This window comes from Podarcis bocagei, assembly GCF_964188305.1.
Source record: "Podarcis bocagei genome assembly, chromosome: 16".
Taxonomy (NCBI): domain Eukaryota; kingdom Metazoa; phylum Chordata; class Lepidosauria; order Squamata; family Lacertidae; genus Podarcis; species Podarcis bocagei.
Genome location: NC_138142.1, coordinates 33,537,183 through 33,554,131, shown reverse-complemented (window position 1 = coordinate 33,554,131; position 16,949 = coordinate 33,537,183). Strand labels below are relative to the sequence as shown.

General features: G+C 45.1%; 1 protein-coding gene across 3 annotated transcripts in view; it reads left to right on the top strand.

Annotated features, from left to right (window-relative positions):
• Positions 1–16,949, top strand: part of PACS1 (phosphofurin acidic cluster sorting protein 1) — a 76,109-nt gene that overhangs the window by 47,643 nt on the left and 11,517 nt on the right. For 2 of the 3 annotated variants that reach the window (XM_081173283.1, XM_081173281.1), the window contains exons 10-19: positions 3,366–3,459; positions 4,344–4,424; positions 4,536–4,651; positions 7,134–7,272; positions 8,203–8,310; positions 9,614–9,720; positions 13,740–13,894; positions 14,886–14,996; positions 15,687–15,789; positions 16,775–16,817. In XM_081173283.1, the coding sequence (XP_081029409.1) occupies positions 3,366–3,459; positions 4,344–4,424; positions 4,536–4,651; positions 7,134–7,272; positions 8,203–8,310; positions 9,614–9,720; positions 13,740–13,894; positions 14,886–14,996; positions 15,687–15,789; positions 16,775–16,817 (1,057 nt within the window). The remainder of the gene's footprint in view (positions 1–3,365; positions 3,460–4,343; positions 4,425–4,535; positions 4,652–7,133; positions 7,273–8,202; positions 8,311–9,613; positions 9,721–13,739; positions 13,895–14,885; positions 14,997–15,686; positions 15,790–16,774; positions 16,818–16,949) is intronic. The other variant, XM_081173282.1, reaches the window with a different exon arrangement.

Here is a 16,949-nt window from a genome sequence, read left to right as displayed (position 1 = left end):
GATAATTGAAGCCAGTCAAAGCTTTCTCCCTATGTCTCTACCTCCTATCCACTTGAACTGAATACTTAAGAAGTCAGCTAAATAAAATAAAAAAATTGCTGATTTTTAAAAATATATTTACAGTGGTGCCCCACAAGACGAATGCCTCGCAAGACGGGAAACCCGCTAGACGAAAGGGTTTTCCGTTTTTGAGCTGCTTCGCAAGACGAATTTCCCTATGGGCTTGCTTCGCAAGACGAAAACGTCTTGCGAGTGTTCCGATTTTTCCCCACTCCCCCCCTTTTTTCTAAGCTGCTAAGCCGCTAATAGCCTTTTAGCCGCTAAGCCTTTAATAGCCGCTAATCCGCTAAACCGCTAATAGCGCTAATCCGCTAAGCCGCTAATAGGGTTGCTTCGCAAGACGAAAAAACCGCTAGACGAAGAGACTCGCGGAACGGATTATTTTCGTCTTGCGAGGCACCACTGTAATTTCATTTTGTTATTATACACACACACGTGTGTAGCTAAAGTCAGCTAAATGTCAGTCAGGCTTACAGAACATTTTTCTTTGGGATGTGGATGATGAAAGAGAAGGAACAGCTGCTTTTTGCTAGGTTGGGAAGACATGCCATTTGGGTCTAGAGGCCACATTGCCACTATTTAATTGTAGCTAGTGGACCAGGCAGAAAACAAAAAGTGAAAAGAAACACAACCATATCTACTGCACACTTGTATTAGCTATTTGTATCTTGCCACTTTTCAACCAAGGGTGGTTTGTTACATTAGAAAGCAGTTTTTGTTTACTAGGCAGCAAGTGCAATAAAAGCAACATACATAATGATGTGACACAAATGTAATACAGATAAGTTGATTATTATTATTTAATTAAACAACAGTAAACTAAAACAAACAAACAAACACCTAGCAGAAAGATAAAACTTGATCAGGAAAGTTGATTCCTACAAACTAATAAAGTCCCAAATGTCTTGTGGAATAGGATAGCGAAAAATGAATCTGAAAGGGAGTGGCATTTCTAAACCACCCATGCCACTCTTTAGAAGGTCCTTGGTAACCCCTACCATGAACACCCCACCAAATTTCAATATAGCAGAACAGGAGCTCCCAATGGAGAGGTTAAAACGCATGCAAGTTACAGTGGTACCCCGCAAGACGAACGCCTCGCAAGACGGAAAACCCGCTAGACGAAAGGGTTTTCCGTTTTGGAGGCGCTTCGCAAAACGAATTTCTCTATGGGCTTGCCTCGCAAGACGACAGCCCATAGGGAAATCTCCGGGACAGCGGGGAAGCGCAGCGCGTCTTCCCCACTGTCCTCGGACCTCCGCCCGCCGCGCGGCATCGGAACGAAGCTCCGATGCCGGGCGGCGGGGGGGGGAACGCCTCCTCCCGCCGCGCGGCATCGGAACGAAGCTCCGATGCCGGGCGGCGGGGGGGAACGCCTCCTCCCGCCGCGCGGCATCGGAACGAAGCTCCGATGCCGGGCGGCGGGGGGGGGAACGCCTCCTCCCGCCGCGCGGCATCGGAACGAAGCTCCGATGCCGGGCGGCGGGGGGGGGGAACGCCTCCTCCCGCCGCGCGGCATCGGAACGAAGCTCCGATGCCGGGCGGCGGGGGGGGGGAACGCCTCCTCCCGCCGCGCGGCATCGGAACGAAGCTCCGATGCCGGGCGGCGGGGGGGGGGACGCCTCCTCCCGCAGCGCGGCATCGGAACGAAGCTCCGATGCCGGGCGGCGGGGGGGAACGCCTCCTCCCGCAGCGCGGCATCGGAACGAAGCTCCGATGCCGGGCGGCGGGGGGGGGAACGCCTCCTCCCGCAGCGCGGCATCGGAACGAAGCTCCGATGCCGGGCGGCAGGGGGGGAACGCCTCCTCCCGCCGCGCGGCATCGGATGGCTTTCCTGAAGACTTGGGGTGGGAGGAGGGTTTTCCTTCCCACCGCCAACATTCAGAATGCTGTTCTGAATGTTGGAGGTGGGGAGGAAAAACCCTCCTCCCACGCAAGCCCCGGGAACAGAGGGAAAGCGCTGCGCGCCTTCCCCTCTGTTCCCGTACCTGTCCTGAAGGCTTGCGGTGCGGAGAAAAGCCCTTCTCCGCACCGCCAGCCTGGCAAGCGGTTTCCCTAGGAACGCATTAATTGATTTTAAATGCATTCCTATGGGAAACCGTGCTTCGCAAGACGAAAAACTCGCAAGAAGAAAAAACTTGCGGAACCAATTAATTTCGTCTTGCGAGGCACCACTGTACTATGGAGCAAGTCTGGACCAGCACCAGCAGAAGCTGGCAGAGTTCCTTTCTGTTGGAGACAGGAAAACGAAGCTTGAGACTCAAAAGTAGATTGGGGCAGGTTTGGGTTGTTGTTGCTGTTGTTTTTGCCTTGTAACTGGTCACAGTAGAAAGCAGCAATAGCCAAAGCAACTTTATCATGGGTTGTCTGGTGAAAATGATCTCACGGCTGAAAGGGATTCAGTTTCTCCCTAGTAACAAGACAGCTTCTGTCCTTTTCCTGAAGCCATGGTCCCTCCCATCTCCAGGTCTTCCTTAGGAACCCCCCTCCTGTTCTTCAGAAGTCTTAGTTCATGGTAGATGAGTCTTCCTGAGTTGGATTATAACAAACAAACAACCCAACAGGGAAGGATCAAGGTGAAAGTTGTCATGCACAGTGTAGACCTGATTTACCTGAAGGTTCCTATGCCTGTATTAAGGCATCAGAGCTGTAGTTTGTCCCAAATAGCTTATTTTCTCTGCCTTGGCTCCCCATTTTATGTTTATTTGCCACCCTGAGAGAATCGGAACTCTGAAACAAGAGTTTTGAGTTGTCATCAGCTATAAAGAAATGAAACAGTGGGGTGAGGAGTTAAAATTTGGCAGAGGCTTCCTGCAGTAGTATTTCCCCCAGTGCACTATTTGAGAAGTCAAATTTCAGCCCTTCGGAGGGAGTAAACAATATTGTAGAACAGGAGTGAGGAACCTCAAGCCTGAGGGTTGAATGCAACCCTCCAGGCCTCTCTGTCACTTGGGGCTCTCTCTGTGCCACATCTCTCACTGTCCCTGCTCCACAGCCTCTTCAAACATGTTTGCCTGGTTGGAATTTGCTCTTGAACTATGATAATGCTTCTTCCTTTCATGAATGGAGACCAGAGAGAGGTGTGTATAAAAAGGGTTTCCCATCCCTGTTGTAGATCATCTATAAAAGAAAGTCATGGTTTGTTCCGCCATTAATGCAGGTGGAAGTTCTAAACGGAGAAGAATAGCTGCTGTGATCTAACTACATTGTTTTTTAAGAATGTCAGTCAGCCTTTTTTACCCTGCCCCCCGTAAGAATGTCTCTCTTTACTTCCCTCTTGATTTCACTGCTTTGTTTTATACTAGGCCTTTCTTTGAGGGAATGTCACAGTCTAGCTCCCAGACTGAAATTGGAAGCCTTAACAGCAAAGGGAGCCTCGGCAAGGATGCCACCAGCCCAGTAAGTCACAAGGATGGGGGAGCCATAGATTGCACTCTACCAACCTTATGATTATGGTGAATTGTAATTAATTTAGAAGGAAACCAATCTCAGCCTTTTACAAGAAGTATTACCATAATCTACTGGTTGTGTCCATGTGGAAACAATGTTTTTCAGAACCACTGTTGTGAACTGATTGCTGTGTCCTGTCTCAAATGAATGAAATTGGTCTGTCTTCTGTCTACATGCTGCTTGCAAAGCTAAGATGAACCCCAATCTGCCTCTAGCTGTGTGTGCATTTGCATGCACACACTTGTATTCCAATGAAGGGGTGTGTGTGTAGAAGGGATCAAATTGGCCAGGTGTAACAGTTCCTGTGATTTATATTCATATTTATTATTTTTAATATCTAAAAGGGGATGGGGCAGCAGGGCAATTTGGAAGCAGTTCTTTAGGTGCTGTTAATCCTGCAATTAAAGTTTAGTAACAAAGAAAATGAGAAAACTTGCCCCAGCACTGAAGGCTCTTCTCATAGAAAACTCCCCTCTAGAGCATGGCTTGTGATCAGTGGTGATGGGTGTTGTAGTTCAACAACTACTGCAGGGCCACATGACACCTCAAAACTCTTTGCCTTTCCTCTTCTTCTGACTCCAACACAAGTTCCCTTCCTGAAGGACTAGAAACCTCTGTTTGGAAACTGGGTTTCTCAGGGATTTGAAGGGTGATTTACCTTCGATGCTAAGGATCAATTGTTGTCATTTCCAATGCTAGGAAGTAAAAAGGTCCTAGTTTTATAATCTGCACAAACAACAAATCACCTAGTGATTGTAAATATGATCCTTCTGAATCACAGCTTGCTTTTTTCATTTTTTCCCTATTTCTCTCCAATGCTGTTCTTTATCCAGATGGAAGCATCCATGGGGGACAAACTGAAACCTACCCGGAATAAAAACACAGATGATAGTATCAACGAAGGAGACACACTGGTAGGTACATTTGTCCTTTATACTATTGGTGAGGACATTTGCTAACAGCAGTAATCACCTACTTTTATGACTAATATTAATTCTGAATGCTCTTCCTCTTCCCTTCTCTAGGAAGGAAATGGTCAGGATACATTTGGAGACTCAACCACCACCTTGGTCATCCCAGAAAAAGTCAAGACACCTATGAAGACCAGCAAGGGAGATCTTCAGAGCATGGCATCACCTAGGTAGTATGCATCAAGTTTTGCTTGCTTACATATTGCTATTCTGAAAATTGGTCAGAGCACTCTGTCAGCTACAGCAAGTTTGGGGAACTTGTGGCTCTGCAGAAGTTGCTGGACTCCAGTCAGCATGGCCTGTGGTCAGGGATGATGGGAGTTTGTAGTCCAACAACATCTGTAGGGCCACAGATTCCTTCCTTCCTTTAGCAGCAGTATATCTGGAATTCCTGTGGCAGGGCAACTAGCAGCTTGTATTTTTGCCAAAGGGATAAAGATGAGGATAAAAAAGGCCATTTCCTCCTCCCTGCAACTGAAGAGCATCTGCCATCTTTTCTTGGGAGGTTAGCATCAAATTCTTTAGCTATCTTGAAAAGAGATTTTACTAAATTGTTCATGAGTAATTTACCTAGATTGCATACATACATGATTTGAGTAACACAAAGGGGGGGGGGAGGTGTCCCTACCTCAATGAACTTTTAAGTCACAACAGCCAGGGACAATGGAAGATGCACTGAATGAAATATGAGCAAACTGCAGACACACATATTTAGGCTTCATTTCAATAGGAGCTGAGGACTTGGGGGGGGGGTGTAAACCAGAGGCTGCACAAAAAAGGAGGGTTTTGAGGAGGGGTTGGCAAGAGGCATGGCTTACGTAGCCTTGTCAAGGCATAAAAGGAAGAAAGGGGTGAGTTGTATAAATGAGGAGGAAGCCCAGGGCAGGTCACAGGTGAGGGAAGGTATAACAAGGCATAAGGGCAGAGTTTATTTTCAGAATGCTTTCCATCGACACTGAGTAAACCATACCTGCCTCTCCCAAGATTGATTCATTCTGTGTTCTCCAGTGAATGCTTGCTACCGAGCAGTGGTGGTGGGTGAGCATGGAAAGATTCACTGGGCTGGTGGCTGCTCAAGAACTTGCCCCCTGTTGTGCATTCTGAATGTTCATGGAAATGTATATATTTTTGGGGTGGGAGTGAGGAGGGTGACTCTAGCTGCCCATATGTCATGCATGGAGAATCTTTTCCCTCTCCCAAGAGCTGTGTTCCCTTAGTGGGTAAGGCAAACCCATGCAGCTTCCCACACACTTACACCCATCCCTCCACGTACCCCATTCATCAGCCTTCCATTCATTTCACACTGTCCCTATTCCATTCCTCTTCTCCCACCTCCTTCCTCCCAGCATGGCAGTTATGCTTTAGAAGGAAGGCCTCACTTGTGCTACGCCTAAATGTTGCACTGTGGGAGTGCTGCCAAGGAATGGAAACCATGGCCTAGATGCAAAAGAAGTGGGCCTTCACCACCCGTTGCTCCTCATGTCTTTCTCAGTTGAATTGTTCAGTTTTCTTGTGGCTAGTAGTGACTCTTCAATCACAAGAGTTCAGCACTCAGCTTCTGATAGCAAACGCTGCAGCTTCAGCTAAATTCCTGTGACTCAGGCACCTGGGTAAGAATTTGACCCCCAAGTGCTCTGTTAGAAGTCTTTGCTGTTTGGTTGTTACCTGAAATGTGCCACATTTGCCTTTCTCTGTGGTGCTTGGGGAGGCAGCAGATGACTACTGCTTAAATGCAAAAGTGATACATTTCCAGGGCCCCTCCTGCTTCTCCCTTTGCAAAGCAGACGCTTAGTAACAGACATGCTTGGCAGCACTATATGTTTGTTTGCTCAGCTCCTCCTCTCTTTGTTTCCTTTCTTCCTTGTTCATCAGTGGCGGCAGCTCTATGATCCACTTATTTCCAGAGGGCAGCAAATTCTCAGAATGAAGCACATGGTTTTGTCCTTTGCACCTTTTGCTGAATGCCTCAGATGGCAGCAGAAGGTTGGATGTGCCTTCGGGCTCCCTCAAGCTCATTACCATTCTGGGAAATGTCACTGGATAGAGGGGGGTTTCCTTGTAGCATCCAATTCAAGACTGAATCTACAGCTGTTTTTCTACCTGCTTGCATTGTGATTCCTCTGAGAATTGCTCTCTTTCTCCATATCATGAACTTGCAATAATTGATACCCAAGGTTGTGTGCATCCTTCTTTCTCCCCCATTGCCACGAGGTTCCTTATGTTTCTTAACATTCACTTTACATAGCTGATATAGCCTTAAGGGTGTTCATTTTTCTCTGCAGTAATGAGGGCTAAAAACCAGGCAGTGTGTGTTGTTTTTGGGGGTTGTAAGATGTTAGATATTAGATGTCACACTATGGTAGTAAGCCTGCAGGCACAAACACAGCCTTGCAAATAATTTATTGTTTCAACTTAGTGGAGCTAGAAAAAAAAATCCAAGGCTCTGCTGGCTGGCTGGCTTGCTTCCTCACAAGTATTAAATGTAAGATGGGATCAGTTAGTTCTGAGACTCTGCTAGTTTCTTTTCAATGACCTTGGATCAAAGTTTCTGTGTTCCCCTGCAGGTATAACATGGTTTGCATTCTTCTTTCCATGTTCAGTAAGTTTGGAGAAGATGAGGCATTAATATCATTGTTTCTCTACTGCTCACAGCAAAATGGACAGTGCTGCACACACGCCCCGGCAGAAACGCAGCACCCCACTCAAAGAGCGTCAGCTGTCAAAACCCCTCAGTGAAAGAACCAACAGTTCAGACAGTGAAAGGTCACCAGATCTGGGTCATAGTACACAGGTAACCAGCATTCAGAGATTGCAGCTCTGGAGCTTAAACACTCTTTCCCTAATTTTGGAGGAGGAGTGGAGGTGGCATTCCTTAAATACAGACTTGATAAAAGCCAACTGTTGTTGGAGTAGCTAGTTGCTGGAAGCTTATTTGAAGTATTGCAGTATCTTTCCAGTTGTATGTAGTCAGCTCTAAAGAGATCCTGTATCAAGTAGGCAAAGTTGTTTGTTTGTTGCATTTACATCCCATTTTTCCTCCAAGGAGCTCCAAGGTGGCATACATGGTTCTCACCCATGCATGCGATCCTCACAAAAACCATATGAGGTAGGTTAAGTTGAGCGACAGTGACTAATCCTAGGTCATGTTAGGGTGCTTCATGACTGATTTACGATTTGAACCCTGGTCTCCCACCTCCCAGTCTAGCATTCTAATCACCACACTGGAATTTTTGCTTCTAAATTTAAATCCAAGAAGGGAAGGAGAGTGGAGCCAAATGGTTAGTAAAGGGTTAAGAGCATTTGTTATGAGAGACACAAAACCTTTCCCCCCACTATCCCTCAGACTTGGAAGCTTGTCCAAAGTCCTCTTTTTATTTTCTGAGTTTTCTCCAGATACCAACCACTTATGTTGAACTGTTTTTTTTTTACAGCCACAAGGGCTACAAGTATTTTCCCCTTCACCTGCCCAATAAATATAGGCAGGAGGAATATGCATTTCTCAAATTATAGTGACCTGCTGAGGAGTAAATAAGTTGTGGGGGAGAATGTAATTTCCCATAGTATTAAAAGGTGATCTTAGAAGTATTGTCATACAGCAAGAATTCCCTCTCATGACATATGCCTTCCTGCTCCATGTTGGAGATAATATTATTTTGCTTTATATTTGAGTTAGGAGTTATGTCAATGAACCATGCTTAAAAAACCATGCAACTTCCCCCAGCAGATTCCTCGCAAGATTGTTTATGATCAGCTGAATCAAATCTTAGTGTCAGACTCAGCCCTGCCAGAAAACATCATCCTAGTGAATACTATTGACTGGCAAGGCCAGGTAAGGAGGTTGTTGCTGTCTGTGTGTCTGTCCTGTTCTTTGTACCATCCCAGTCTCTGGTCAACAGAATTAAGTAAATTGGAAAAAAGAATGTGTGCTGTTGTCCCTAACTGGTTCCATTTTCTGAGTGCAGAATGTAGCTTTGCCTGTAGAAACCTAGACTTGCTCCCCAAATATTAAGGAATGCAAAGTATTGTCATTATTATTATTTAATAATAATAAAACAAGAGTAATACTCTTATGCACCATTGGTAAATGTAACAATTTACATAATAACATAAAAATAGGTAGGTCCCTACCCCATGAAGCTTCCAATACAAATGTTTAACAGTACTAAGATAATGGGTGGGGATGTCCTATTATTACTAGTTAATAAAGGTAATTTCCCCAACCATCAGAACCAGATCCTGCAATTCAGTCCCAGCAGAATAAATTATTCACTTTAAGCACATTTTTTCATTGTTGTTTGATTTATTAAGTAAACTCAATTTAGCATTATTGGCAATCGGAAGTGGTTGTGCTTAATCTGTGTCACTGAAGCTAAGCTACATGGAAAATTAAGCACCAAGGGGACTGTGCAATACTGGCAAGAGGATAAGCAGTAGGAATGAAGAGCCAGGAAGAAATTTTGCCCCTTCAACTGGCCATTAAAATTCATCCCAAGCCCTGTCTCATGTCAATATGTAGAGAAAATCTATTTATCTTAACTATATCATTGAGGCCGTTGGGTTAGAAGCCAGGTGTCTTATATAGAATGAAAGTTAGCATATTCAGAATTTGACAGCTAACCCAGATGCTTCACTGAATGCCATGCAGTTACTGAATGTTTCTGCCAGTGGGAAAAGGGGAAGGGTACATTGGGGCTAGTGAGAGGCCATGCCTGGGTTGATTATCTTGGGATTCTGCTTTGTCCTGTTGAACCCTCCTTCATATAAGCCAGGACCTTAAGTGACTGGAACAAGATCCTCCAAAAGGAGGGAATCATCTTAAAACAAATGGGTCTGTCACACAGTATTTCATACCCATTGTTGTCCCATTGCACCTTGATTGCTTTCCCCACTCGTACCTACTAGGGCAGCAATAAGATGAGTTTCAGATTTCCATCACCTGAGTCGTAACTGTGTCTTGTTAAGCTTGTATCCAGGGTGCTGAATGGTGCTCTGTTACCAAACCTTTTGTCTGAGGTCATGTGGCCAGTGATTGTTAATCAGGGAAGAAGGGGTGTTGTGTGGCAGTTGTGTAAACGGAGCACCAAATCCCTCCACTGCTTGCTTGCTTTGCTTACTACTTGTTTTACTTCCAGTATGTAGCTGATCTCCTTCAGGAGCAGAAGAAGCCAGTTGTTTGCACATGCTCCACAATTGAAGTGCAAGCTGTCCTCTCGGCAATCCTCACGAGGATCCAGCGATAGTGAGTGCACAAAGCTATATCTGTGGTGTCCCCATTTTTATACTATGGAATTTGCCCTGAGAAAATGGGAAAGAAAACCAGATTCCAAATTGCTTGAAAAGGATGCCTCAATCCACTTTGATTAGGGCTGTCCATCCTTGTCTGCACTTGAATAACTGAAACATCACTTCATCCTTAGAACTAAAGACTCTTCTCTGGCAGGAAGGATGGGGGAAGGATGGTCTTTGTATCTGCAAGGTTTCAGTACTCAAATGTGTTTACAAAGGTGCCTGCTTCCTTGCTAAGGTGCCTGCACAGAGAGAAGGTAATGGTTGTGTACAAGGCATGCTTTGACTTCAGCCATAGGAAGGGAGCACAATCCTATAGTGAAAGCTGCCTGTGTGCAGAGTAAGAAAGGGGGAGGGAGGAAGAATTCAGTGTAAGCGCGCAAATCTCCCATCTGGGTTTGATGCCTTGTAGTCAATAACCTATACATAGATGAGCTGCAGATGAGGAGCATCTGTGCCCCTTCTCCACATTTTAAAAGTCTCAAATTCTTCCCAGTGCCTCTTGCAGGACACTCAGTATTGGGAATATGTGTTCTGAAGTTACGGTTCTTATGACCACAACTCAAAGAGGACACATTGCAGGTCAATCAAAGCAGACACCTTGCCAAACAACAGTTCATTGATGACAACCCAGTTCCTACCATACAGGATTGGCATCATCACAGATCTCTGATGGCTCCACTGCACATTGCTCTAGTATCATGAAAAGCAAAGCAGCTTGAGGGTATTGCTGCAGCTGGAGTAGACACATACATCGGCCTCCCCCTAGTGTTCTCCCTCATTCCTAAAAATATTTTATTTGTTTAATCATTAGTTCTTGCAGCTTCAGTAAAAGCAGCTTCCAGGACAGCCACTGTGGAACTTATTGGAAAATATTTTAACAAAAAGCAACCATCTATTAAAAACCACAGAAGCAAACACAGCATCATTGGTGGGGCTAACTAGAATAATTAAATTGCTTTTGAAATAAAAAAATAAAAAAATTGTCCAGTAGCACCTTAAAGGTAAAGGTAAAGGGACCCCTGACCATTAGGTCCAGTCGTGACCGCCTCTGGGGTTGCAGCGCTCATCTCGCTTTACTGGCCGAGGGAGCCAGCGTTTGTCTGCAGACAGTTTTTCCAGGTCATGTGGCCAGCATGACTAAGCCACTTCTGGCGAACCAGAGCAGCGCACGGAAACGCCGTTTACCTTCCCACCGGAGCGGTACCTATTTATCTACTTGCACTTTGACGTGCTTTCAAACTGCTAGGTTGGCAGGAGCAGGGACCGAGCAACGGGAGCTCACCCCGTCGCGGGGTTTCGGACCGCCGACCTTCTGATCGGCAAGTCCTAGGCTCTGTGGTTTAACCCACAGCGTCACCCGCGTCCCTTAGAGACCAACTAAGTTTGTTCTGGGTATAAGCTTTTGTGTGCACACACACTTCAGATACACAGTTGCTTTTGAAAGGCTTGGGAAAACAAAAGGCTTTAACCCAGCATGACAGTGAGGATGAGCGTCAGTCCGCCTCCAGGGTGGGTTCTACATCCAAAAATACACCCTTCACAGCAGTGGCGGAGCTAGGGGCTTTGCCACCCGGAGCGGGGTGGTGGTGGCATGCCACCCACGCACAAGCGTCCCAATAGGGGTGCCGCCCGTGGTGATGTCACCCCCGTCAGGGATGGAACCTGGGCGGCCCCCCGCCCCCCTTCTTACACCCCTGCTTCACAGTTGCCATCTGCCTGACTTCAGAAAATGAGAGTGCTCAGGAAAGGGCCTTGACGTTCTTAAGCTTAAATGCAGATGCAACCTTTCTCTAGCACATTCTATTGTTACATGGGCTTGAGTCACCAGAGGAACAGCAACTACGTTGTTTCAGTAACATAAAGACAAGCTCTCAATTTTTCTTTCTACCCAGCAACATAATCCAAGAAAGAAGATTTAGTTGTGTGCTCCTGGCTCCCCTGGGCTTCTTTGCTATTTTCATGCCAGAGTCATCCTGGAAGCTGCTGAAATGCAGGTCTGCTTTCCCAGCATGATTGGCTGCCTACAAAAGAGGCTCTGCCCTCAAATTCCAGCATCTTCCTCTCTCACAGCCATGATGGGAAGTCAATGCCGATACAATTAGAAGGACCTTTCTTCACTGTATTCTTTGTCACTGCAAGATGACAGTGGTTGGAGAGGGCAAAGTGCAAGTCTCCCAGGACATGATTCACACTATACTGTTTTGTCAGGTTAACTGGAGTCATCCCTTAGCTCTGGAGGCTGTCTAATGCCAGGGCACAGGCCTCCATACATACAGAATAGTAATGAGTGCCTTTTGAGCATGTGCTTGAGTGCCCACTGTCAGCTACCAAACATGAAACGGATCTTTGAAAGCAATGCCATACAGGATTGAGCCCCAGCACCTCTTAGAAATTAAGCAATACATGCAGAAATTTGGCTGTTGTTAATTTCAAATTCTGCATTATAAAGTAAAGGTGCCTATGTATTTGCTTGAGACTACACCTTACTGAAATTCAAGGTAGAAGACATCTCTGTGCTTGTGGGATTGGAGGTCACGGGTTAGGTTTGGCTCTTGCCTCATATCTCCCTGAAGTTCCTGATCCTCATAGACTGCACACTGAGGGTAAAAGTCATGGGTAGGCAAACTAAGGCCCAGGGGCCAGATCCGGCTCAATCGCTTTCTAAATCTGGCCCACGGACGAGGCCTGGAATCAGAGTGCTTTTACATGAGTAGAATGTGTCCTTTTATTTAAAATGCATCTCTGGGTTATTTGTGGGGTATAGGAATTCGTTCATTTTATTTTTTCAAAATATAGTCCAGCCCCCCCACAATTTCTGAGGGACAGTGGACTGGCCCCCTGCTGAAAAAGTTTGCTGACACCTGGAAAAGTAAATGTTCAGGTTCTTAGAGTTTGCAAGCTTTCCTGGTCCTGCTTAAAACAAAAATACTGTGTTACGTGTTCTCATTGTTGTGTCTAGAAGCAGTAAAGCTGTAGGCATCATTGAGGGGTTTAAATGCATTTTTCTCCAGCTCGTCAGTGCCCTCTAGTGGCCTTTGGTCATGCTGCTGATTTACATGTTAAGACGGATGCTTGAAGCTTTGAAGAAGTGCTCACTTGTTCAGCGTGAAGGAGCTTAGAGTTCACAAAAAGTGAATCCACCCCCCCCTCATAAAATACATTTAAATTGCTCCTTCAGATGTATGGAGCATGCAAGGTTCCTAAGAGCAGGGATATGGTCTGCAGAAGATTGTCTGCACTCTGTAAAAAAAAAAGGTGCAGCTTCCATTTCACCACTGTGTGGCTTGTAATGTGTGACAGGGAGATATTTATATCTCCTAACATGTGCTTGGGCAGTGCAGATAATAGCTTCTGAGTGCATGTTTACCATATGTGATATCACACATACCTGGCCTATGCACATTAGTGGACACCATGGGAACCTGTGGTGGCTAAATGAGAGCTCATATTTTCCCGTAAAGTATGAAACAGCCTTCTAACTGAGTGTAGGTGTTGACAAGCTAGTAAATTACAGTGCATTTAAATTAATGGCCTAGGAGCCATAGGATTGTTGGGAAGTAAGTGACTGTGGTCCTGATCAGTGCCTGAATGAGAGAACCTTGCAAGTCCTTTAGGGCTATCTACAAGGAAAAATTGGAGATAAATGAAACAAAGGTCCCTTTGAGAGATCTGGCTGTGCTTTCATTAAGCCTTGGCATGTATTAAGGTCTGTGGTTATATAGTCCTTAGTCTGAAGAAGCCAGAGTTGTATTGCTGTGGCACCTCCTATTTTAAGGAAACAGTTCCTTGCAACTCCCTCGTTGGATGGGTTGTAGGTAGATCATATGCATGGTTTTCTTTTCAACACTAAGATAGAATTCCCAGTTGCACCATTTCTGTTTTTTGCCTTCTACAAGTAGATACTACTATAAATGCAGAGCCTGACGTACCACTATCTTAACTGCCCTCTTCTTTCTTTCCACCCATCAGCTGCAACTGTAATTCCTCCATGCCACGTCCTGTCAAGGTGGTGTCTATCGGGGGGCAGAGTTATCTCAGCTCCATCTTGAGGTTTTTTGTGAAGCAATTGGCAAACAAGACATCAGACTGGCTGAGCTATATGAAGTTTCTCATCATCCCACTAGGTAATACCACCTGTGCCTGTGGCTCGCTCGCTCGCTTGGTAGGTGGCTATTGAGTTACACATCTGAAACCCAATAGTTCTACATTTCAGTGACCCAAAAGCCACCAGGTGTAGTAGCTCTCTTCTTACAAACAGAATGAATGAGCTGAACTGACCTCCACTCAGTCCAAGAACCGAAGCCACCAATACTTGCCAAAAGCTCACTCAACGCAACATTCTTTGTCTGGTTTTTTTTACAGCCCACGATACCCTTCCTCAGAACCAGTGGACTCAGTTTCAGTTTTTGAGGGCAAAATTTAATTGATGGGTCTGAGCTTTTAAAAACATGCTTGCTCAGTTTTTGAGGCTGTGTTTTCATTATGATGTGGTACTGAAGTAGGGAATGAAAGGCAAAATGTTGAGGAGGATGTTTCCTTTTAATAATGAGTGACATCTTTTGTTATCTCATACCTAAGTATTTTCTAAAGTCAGTTTTGTTGAGTATTTGGGAGTAAGAAAATGCTTAGGTTTAAGCTAAAGCTGGTAATCAATTACAAAAATAATAATTGCTGAACAGCCTCATTTTTTTGTAGTGAAATATGTGATGGTTTACTTAAAGGAGAGTGAGTTTCCCAATCATTGGGGGTAGTTTTCTTTCGCTAGAAAGAGAGAGATTACCCATTTTTGTCTCTGAATAATAAGGATCACTCTACAAAAGGAGTGTTGTGGTAATGACAGTTGCAGTCTATTTTTTTGGAGAGTCAATGGCTTTCTGATGCCAAAGGGTCTGTTGCCTCAGCAGCCATCTGTCGGTGCTACATATGTGTAGCTTGCCAAGGAAAATCATAGCAACACAAAGGGAGAGGCGGGATTATTGGGTTGTTTTTGTTAGGTATTTTGTGTTATTATATTGTGATTTTATGTTATGAACTGCCCTGAGACCTCCGAGTGTAGGGCAGTATACAGATTTAAATAATAATAATAAATAGGCCTTCCTCTCATTTCTCCACCAGGTTCTCACCCGGTAGCCAAGTACATGGGCTCAGTGGATAGCAGATACAGTGGTATGTTTCTTGATGCCACCTGGCGAGAACTCTTCAGCAAATCTGAGCCACCTATGACGGGTAAGAGCAAGTTTTCAGTTCACAGTGAGTGATAGAAGTAACATCTTTCAGAAAGGTCTTCATTCTGTCTTGCCAGACTGAGGACTCTTCTGTATGTGTGCTGCTTTTATGTAAGTTAGAATCAAACTAAGGTGAGAAGCCAAAGAATTAGTATGGACCTTTTGGTATTACACCAAACCAGCGCTTGGTAGATGTGGACCCCCCCTTGTGTCCAGCTAGTGTTTAATAAGACAATGTTGTCATTGGCAGTCAAAGGTAGGCCATAATGTCATTTGCTAGAACGAGCAATTCCAGCCAAGATGCAAAGTCACCTTTCCCAGAACCCTTGCAAGTTTGAGGACAACAGTGAACTACACATTGATCAGCAGGATTATGGACTAGGTGGCAAATTTGGGCAGCTAGAATTGGGTGGGGCGAAATAATGGCATTTAGCACTGATGTTTACCACAACAGGATGGGGTCCATACTTAACGCTTGTGCGTCTTTTTGTTAATCCGAGTTCTCCTGCCTGCCTCTCCCCATCAGCCACTTCTCTGGCTTGTCACTCTTTGTGCCTCAGTGCAGATAACAACTCATGTGTATCTTAAAGCCAGCATCTTGAAGGTTCTCCCACTTGCTGGCTTGGGTAATGATGAATACTCTGTGTGCCTTTCCTGCTTGACGCTCTCTTTGGGTTATCTTCTTTCTCAGAGCCTTTTGATGTGGTTGGCCGGATCATGCAGTATGTCAGTGGAGCAAACGTGACCCACCAGCTGCCTGTGGCCGAGGCCATGCTGACCTGCAAACACAAATTGTAAGTCCTTCCCCATCCACCCCTCTGCCACGGGCTTTGGATTTCAGCGTGGTGGGTGAGTGGGCTGAAATTGCCTCACCCACATAGCTAGAAGAACCCTAAATGTGAACTATAATGTTTGCTGTGTCTGTATTTATTGAAAGTTCATTCAGAATCCCCTTTGGCATGCCCTTTCTCAGTCTTCATTTTGTTTGTATTCAAAGCAAGACTGAGACAAACCACTGTAAAAAAGTGGAAGGTGGCTTGCTGGTGATTCTCAAGGAAGGCTAGTCTGTGCATTGCGATGTCCTGGTGAAAGTGTTGTGGGCACATTGCAATCACTCACACGCGTACTCACTTCCTCCCTGACAGCAATTAGGTTTGAAAAAAGTGTGTTGGCTTTCTCCACCCCCAAGCCTAATGCAGCTAGAGATTATCTTCTTGGAGAGTATTGCTAGGGAGGCACAAGTCACTCTTCCCTCCTCAGCTGCAGCTTCCAGGAAGGTCACTTCCTTACACACAGCAATTAAGCCTGAAAAAAGAAAAAAGAGCCAGTAGAAGGTTTTTTTCAAGCCTAATTGTGTGTGGCTGAGGAGGGGGGTTAGCTAGGGAGAAAGTTAACTGTGTGCCCCTCCCCATGTAAAGCTGCTGTAAAACAATCAGAGCTATAAATTCTTTTGGAATCTCTTGCATATGGAATTATTGGGCCCATGTCGTACCCTTTTTTCAAGAGTCAAGAGTCCCAATGTGAAACCCGTTGCCAAATGGAAGCATCCTCCATACTGAGGCTGTAATGTGATAGGACTGACCTTCCGGTCTTCATGTTCTTTTTTGTCTGTTCGTGTGCCTGCAGAATGCTGTGTCTTGAAGCCCTAAGTTTATGTTCTTTTCATTTATCAGATACGTAAAATAGAAAAGAAGGTGGAGAAAGCCTTTGCCTTTCAGCATTGCTTGTTCTCTCTCTTCCTGTCATTTGGATTTTTAATGGCTGTTTCTTTACCCACAGCCAAGATGAAGATTCTTACCAGAAGTTCATCCCTTTCATTGGGGTAAGAGTTTTACATATCTTGGATTTTTCATCTCTGAATACGAACTTATTTTATTCAGGGCCAGTTTACCTGAACTCTTTTATAGCTCTGGTTACTTAGATAAAGCCTACTTTTCGAAAACAAATGTGTGTG